General features: G+C 36.2%; 1 protein-coding gene across 1 annotated transcript; it reads right to left on the minus strand.

The window, feature by feature from the left end:
• Window positions 1-383: 383 nt before the first annotated feature.
• On the minus strand, window positions 384-7,428 carry LOC149897784 (tubulin beta-1 chain-like). Its single transcript, XM_090116433.1, has 2 exons — window positions 7,269-7,428; window positions 384-2,043 (listed from the first exon to the last, which is right to left on the minus strand). The coding sequence occupies exons 1-2, from the start codon at window positions 7,323-7,325 to the stop codon at window positions 757-759; spliced, it is 1,344 nt and encodes a 447-aa protein (XP_089972559.1). The 5' UTR covers window positions 7,326-7,428; the 3' UTR covers window positions 384-756.
• Window positions 7,429-7,821: the final 393 nt, after the last annotated feature.

Raw genomic sequence — 7,821 nt, forward strand, 5'->3', positions numbered from 1 at the left:
AAGGTCAATGTTTTTTCAATGGATTGACATTGTGTTTGTAATCACTTAATTTGATTACTCGCAGACTGCAGTCAATAGGTAATAAGGTCATCAAGAAATCTAAAAAAATATGAGAAAATATTGTTGTAACACTTTTAATGTATATTGTGTTCCCTATTTTTCATTTAAGATTTGGATAAATTAACCAAAGGATGAAATATAATTTTTTTTTAATATGTTTACATAATATGCCTATTTGAAAAGTGTTGTTACTAGCAACATTTATCTATTATGACATTGAAAATGGCGCTAATTTTCCTTCCGGGTTCAAGTTACATACGCGCCTTTTTAATGTTATTATGAACTAAAAGGATATATCTTTGTCGTGGAATGAAATAAAAATGTTTAATAAATAAAAATCTTTATTATATACATTAAATTATTGTTCAACACAATTATAATCAAAACTTCTGTATTAGAAGCCGATAAACATTTCCGTTTGGCTGCGGGCTACGTCCAAACTTTACAATAAATAAAGGGGGACTACAATTTTATCAGCCTTCGCATTTACAGATCTAGACCTCATCGAGGGTTGGAATCACAAGGAATGTATTAAATAATACAAATGCTTTCATGTCAAAACGGGGATTTGTTAACTCATGCGTTCTGTTAAAAGTTAGAAAGCGGGCCTTTTCAGATACTAGGAATCATTAATGTTACGAGAGTAACGAGACGATAATGGCAATTAATTTAGTAACTAAGTTGCAACGCAACCGCCTAGTGGTCTTCAACCTCCTGCTCTTGTTCTTCGTCGAATTCCGCGTCCTCGTCGGCGGTGGCCTCCTGGTACTGCTGGTACTCCGAGACCAGATCGTTCATGTTGCTCTCCGCCTCGGTGAACTCCATCTCGTCCATGCCCTCGCCGGTGTACCAATGCAAGAAAGCCTTGCGCCTGAACATAGCCGTGAATTGCTCCGAGATGCGCTTGAACAGCTCTTGGATGGCGGTGGAGTTTCCGATGAAGGTGGCGGCCATCTTGAGACCACGGGGCGGGATGTCGCACACGGCGGTCTTCACGTTGTTGGGGATCCATTCGACGAAGTACGACGAGTTCTTGTTCTGGATGTTGAGCATCTGCTCGTCCACTTCCTTCATGGACATGCGGCCACGGAAGATAGCGGCCACCGTGAGGTAGCGGCCGTGGCGCGGGTCACACGCGGCCATCATGTTCTTGGCGTCGAACATCTGCTGGGTGAGTTCGGGCACGGTGAGGGCGCGGTATTGTCTGCTTCCACGGGATGTGAGAGGGGCAAATCCGGGCATGAAGAAGTGGAGACGGGGGAAGGGCACCATGTTTACAGCTAATTTACGGAGATCGGCGTTGAGCTGACCAGGGAACCTAAGGCAAGTGGTGACACCAGACATTGTAAGGGATACTAAATGGTTGAGATCACCATAGGTGGGTGTGGACAGTTTGAGCGTGCGGAAGCAGATGTCGTATAGAGCCTCGTTGTCAATGCAGTAAGTTTCGTCTGTGTTTTCTACTAGTTGATGTACCGAGAGTGTTGCGTTGTAGGGTTCTACGACCGTGTCTGATACTTTGGGCGAGGGGACAACTGAGTATGTGTTCATGATCCTATCGGGGTATTCTTCACGAATTTTGGAGATAAGGAGTGTTCCCATACCGGAGCCGGTACCACCACCAAGGGAGTGTGTGAGCTGGAATCCCTGGAGGCAATCGCATGATTCTGATTCTTTGCGGACTACATCGAGGACTGAGTCGACTAATTCAGCGCCTTCTGTGTAGTGTCCTTTGGCCCAGTTGTTACCGGCTCCAGATTGTCCAAAAACGAAGTTGTCAGGGCGGAAGATTTGTCCGAAAGGTCCAGAGCGGACAGAGTCCATGGTGCCAGGCTCGAGGTCGACGAGGATAGCGCGGGGTACATATTTGCCACCGGAAGCTTCATTGTAGTATACGTTGATGCGTTCTAACTGTAAATCTGAGTCGCCGTGGTAAGCGCCGGTGGGGTCGATGCCGTGCTCGTCGGAAATGATCTCCCAGAACTGCGAAAGAAAGGTATTCCGTTAGTCTATAAAATATTTATTTATGTCGGTCGGTGCTTTCGAATAAAAGCGTATACGAAAGCACTTAGATTGTAAATGCAGCGAGCCACTTTCGAACCGGTTACCGATACGATTGTAGCATTGAAATTGTTAGTTTAATTATATGTTTCGTATTTGCATCGGTTTATTTTCCATGTCTAGCTTTAACGACTGGGATTGTCCAGAACAATAAAGCTCAATGAACCATCTCGTAAATGGCCGACAGGATGCATAATACGTCTTTAATAACTATAGTCGGAGAGTACAATGGGTTACGCAAGACGTTGTCACTTATCGTGGTACACAGCGTTGCCTTGGCGACCGGCTACGCCCACGACTCGGCCGTATTCAGTTATCTCACCTTATATGTAGAGAACGTATTGTACCAGTCGTTTAAGCAAACTTATTACCATTCGAATGTCACTTTTCGATTCTCCGTAACTGGCCTGAATACCTTAACCATATGGTCTGTAATTTGCTTGTGTAATATTATGAATATGACTTGTTTTCTCAATTCAGAATAAAGTTTCATGCAAGATGGAAGCGCTTAAGTGCCTAGCGACTGATAGCATTAATATTCAGTAAGGCGATTGGCATGATGTCATCTTTGGCTGTAGGCGTGTGAGGCAAACAACATCGACTGATACCGTATATGAGAAAATGACTAATACGGAGGTTACAGCTCAGGGTTCTACAGAATCGAAGATGATAAATCTTGAGCAGCAATCAACAAGTTAATTATGATCGAATCACGCCAGGCGTTCGTTGTATGACAGAATAATGATTTTTAATAAAAGTGAAAGGCGTAGTTAGATTACTTTCTTAAGAGTAACTAGATAAGAGAAGGTAGATGCGATGAAAGTTGGATATGTCGTGTGAACGAACGGAACAATGTGCTAGTTGTAAGGGAAATCAGGGTTCGGCTCATACAATGTATATTGTGAATGTTTAAATAGTATTGTCTGCAAATAGCAGATACGAGGCCTGTCACGAGGAGCTTATAAGCATTCATTTGCAACTATAATTAAGTAAGGTGTATTTTGAACTTTTCAAGTGTGAAAATAATATTTTATTTTACGCAAACGTAAAAAATACTGATTAAAGAAAAGACAGAAGTTATAGTAGTTTTGAATTGCGATGATACCATGTAAAATATACCTATCATGTATGAAATTATTCTGCTCCAGCATGACATCGTAATATTTTAGTTTCAAGATTACATTATTACATGGTCTATCCATTGTAAAATTGTCTAATGTCTATGCTTTAGCCAGCTTTTTCACTTAGCACAGCATGAGTACAGTGAAGTGGGAACAGCTATTTATAAACTACCGGGCATCGACCGTGGGTTCATTGGCCGGCAGTAATCTTCACTTCTGCATTATGATAAGATAAAATGCTAAAACATAAAACTAAAACTAGAACACGTGTGACCAGCAGAGTATAAAATGTTGGAACTATTGTTTCGGTACATAATCATGTAGTGAAATTGTGCATCTCAGATTTTTACCGTCTGCTTAACTTGTTTTAGTATTCAGTGTTTTATTTAAATTTTTAAATGAATTATTTTTTATATTGACATTTTTAAATTTGAATTTTTGTTAATTGCAACACTGAATACTAATCAGCTGATTTTTCGTCTGGAAATGTTTAAATAAATTTTATAAAATTGTAAATGAAGCTTTAACAATTTTTGAATTTTATTAGGTAGGTACCTGACAGATTTACAGTTGCATTTGAATTATGAAGGAGATACTTAAATTAATTTACCGTATTATACTATTTCTGATATTTTGTCCGCATCCATCCTAAAATTTTTAAGAGACCAAAACTTGAGCAACGTACAATACCGTATTACAATTTCAAAGATATTTCGCCCGCATCAATACTAAAATTTTATGAAGAGACTTAAACTTGAGCAACGTACAAAAAGTATTATTTTCAAGTATTGAATAACATCTAACACTGCTATAATAATGACATCACGAGCAACCTCAAAAGTAAATAATAACCTCAATATTTTCAAGAATTCAAGGACAGACGGCAAGTTAGTCACACTTCAATATAGTTGATACAGCTTTGCTTGTAAGTTGTACGTGACTTATAAGGAATATTACTCGTGTATGCTCATCTCTTTCTAATGATTCATTTGTTTTTTTTTTTCATTTTCGTTGGGTATTTTACCACAGACTATATTGTATTTTTTTAAGTTACGAAATGAAATTCTAATAAGAAACTTGTATAAAAATTCATTAGCTGTAACGTTAAGTTCATCGACTTGAAGAAGAATGATAAGAAAAAATATTGAAAACTAGGTAGTATTCATTAAAATCTGTTGTTATGATATGAGCCCGAAATAGCGGGTCATATTTATATTCCCTGATAATGCTAATTAGAATCCCATATTATGTTATTCCAATATGCAATATGCATATTTAAGTTTAATTAGAATAAACAAATTTCCCTTTATTTTATAATCATCAACGTGAATGAAAACAACAAATTAACAGAAAAAGATAACATATAATTACTTTTTACAACATATTGCTTTTTTTAAGATAACTTTTGCGTCAGTGTTGCCTAAGTATAATATTATCCCCAAAAATAGGCAAGTGTTACATCAGTTAAGGAACGCCCGAACCTATTCAATAAAAAAAAACTTGTCTATACTTTGACATTTAAAAATAAAAATGTCGTTGCGACATAAATCTTGCAGTATATACCAACCTAACCAAAGTATATGTAGGATGTTAACTGATTGAATGTGGACCAGAAGCAGAACACGCGTTTGATCTCAAAGATAATCTAAATGGATCACTGATTCATGGTGTTGGAATGCATTTGATAAGCTGCAGCCTCCGTATTGGAATAATGTACCGAGATAAATAGGTTTAAGAGCTGACGTTTTAAGAGCATTATAAGATTTTGGCTTATAACTCATTGGTTAGAGAATGGAGAGGAAGGTTTATGGTATAATCGGATTAGGTATATTAGAAGTGCTCACTGCTTTCGATTTTGAATCGTCTGGGTGGGCTAATACCATGTGTGTGGGCCTAAGTATTGTTTAACAAATAAATACTAGCAAATAATTAAAATTGAAGGATCATTTAATCAAGAATTAAGTGTTATTTAAATTATCCTCAACGTCACGTAAAGTCACAATTGCCCTATCCCTATTATTCAAGATCAACAATAGAAAAGAACGTCTAATTACGCCCCACGTATAGTCCTTCAATCTCTCAACAATACGTGTATTATATCATCTTCTATATTCGTACAAGATAAGATACAGTATCAGCAATGCATTCACAAGACTCAAGTATCAAAAGGTACCCTATAGATTTGAGATAGGCCATTGACTACGTGACTACATAATTGGCACGTTACTATTTTCACTAGTTTGAGGAAAGTTGGTAATTATGGTCCATTTACATTTATTAACGGTGCAATAATTGAGATACTATCACTGGTTACTAAGCAACCGTTTCCACATTGTTTTATCAATTTTTAATCCATTTATTGGTGTTTGTCAAGGGAAATATAATGAGGAATGTTGATTTTGGACGCTCTTGACCCAAGAGTCTTGGGGGATGTTTGTTACAAAATTAATCTAAAATCTTCAATACAATAGACATATTGTATGTGTAAATATTAATTCTTGATAAACAGTTAAATTTCAATTGTTTTTCTCTCATTATCTAACCAGTAAACTGTTTTATTAAAATTTGCATAGTAAGTATAAGAATATCCAATACATTTAAGGTTACTGAGATTCAAATACGAATCTTATAAGTGTAATGCTATATGATAAATCGGAAAATATATTATGAGATGAAGAAATTTGCATTAGAGCGTACAAGTTTAAGCAATGAGTAAAGTCAGTGTCCTGTAATGAGGTTATACATATTGATAATAATTGAACATCTGTTCCTTTAATCGATTGTGAGTGTATTAAATCAGTTGTTAGACTATCGGAAGCTTTAGGAATCGAACCCTACTTTTCTGCATTACTTTCTAATACTGCAGAAAAATATAATATACGGTAAGTTTATCTATGATTTCGTGTTTTATTTATGGTCAACATAATTAAAAAGAGCAATGGAGGTGTGAACTCTTCCTTCCTTTCCTTCACCCAGTCTTAAATATTTAAAAACCTATTTTTTATCCATAAGTAAACATTCATTATCTATGGTTCGACATCCTTTACCTACATTTAAACCGGTTTTTAGTTTTAATTAGCATGACGTAAGAGTCCTTTTTGACCTCTATATTAACAACTCTTGAAGATTTATTATTAACTTACGTAATTACGTAAATCCATTGGATGTGGGGTTCTTATCCTGCCAAGTAGCTTAAATTATTTTAAAAATATAATTAACTAGATTTCCGCCCGCGGCTTCGCCCGCGTTTACAAAGGAAAACCCGCATAGTTCCCGTTCCCGTTATCCGATTTCCGGGATAAAAACTATCCTATGTGTTAATCCAAGTTACCCTCTATATGTGTGTTAAACATTGTATTCGGTTCAGTAGTTTTTACGTGAAAGAGTAACAAACATCCATACATCCATACATCCTTACAAACTTTCGCCTTTATAATATATATTAAATTTTAATTTTTAAGATAATTTAAGTAATTAATTTAATTGTAATACTATTTTATTGTAATACTTAATTCTATTGTAATACTAAACTGCCTATTATCAAAACAAGAGGAAATGAAAAACTTATAAAAAAGGTAAACATAACAAACATCCAGATTCTCCTATAAGTAAGTATCATATTTTAATTATAAGCTTATTCTAATTTGCACTTATTTTAATTTCATAATTTTGTTATTACTGGAACTGAAATAATATTATGATGGACATTAAAACAAATAATTTAATGAATTATACTTAGTACGAATAAACACGCAACCCGGGTAAACGGGGGTGGCAACTCCAATAAGGGTGCGTGAACATTAGACCGGTTTCGTGAAACTTTAATATTCAGCTGTCAAAATTGAATCGGTTCATGCAATAGGGAAGCAGTTTCCCAAAAAAATAAAAGTTTATCTTTATACTATGTAATGTATGTAATGGATATCTATGTGTTAGATATTTCGAGAAAGATACCGCTAGCCGGCGTTTTTATCGCTTATAATTTTATAAGTTTTATTGAATGTTATGAACAAAATATTCACTCACTTTAGCTCCGATCTGGTTACCGCATTGACCGGCCTGGATGTGCACGATTTCCCTCATTTTGAATTAAAAAATATAAATTACTTAAACACTACACGATTCGCACAACACTACTCGGAGATTGATCAAAATGCAAGCGCGGTGGGGTGTTATGAAGCTACTGTCGCCTCCGCGCAGCGTCCGAACCGAGCGCTGCGATTGGCTGATCGCTGACGCCATCTTGTTCCGCGCGAACTTCACGTCATTCCCAAATGGCAACATTCGAGTTCGCTATAAATGGTCATATTACTGCATTATTATTTTTAACATTTGAGGGGTGCTGCGTTTATTTTTCGTTCCTCTTTTGCATGGATCAGACGATATTTTTAGCGTTGGCTTTCATGAGACACACCCGGCGCAAATTATTGTAATAAGCGAAGCGTTTACGCTTGGTGACCTAAAAACTTGTTAATAAACAATGGTTTTTTGTCACGCATGTAAAACTAGAATAAAATCTCATGTCTCTACATGTTGCGTTAATAATTTCTATGTTATACATTCCTAGAAAGTAATTTTA

This window comes from Colias eurytheme, chromosome 25 (genome assembly GCF_061535395.1).
Source record: "Colias eurytheme isolate Ceu_HAF_F1 chromosome 25, ilColEury1 Martin Lab GWU primary, whole genome shotgun sequence".
Classification (NCBI taxonomy): domain Eukaryota; kingdom Metazoa; phylum Arthropoda; class Insecta; order Lepidoptera; family Pieridae; genus Colias; species Colias eurytheme.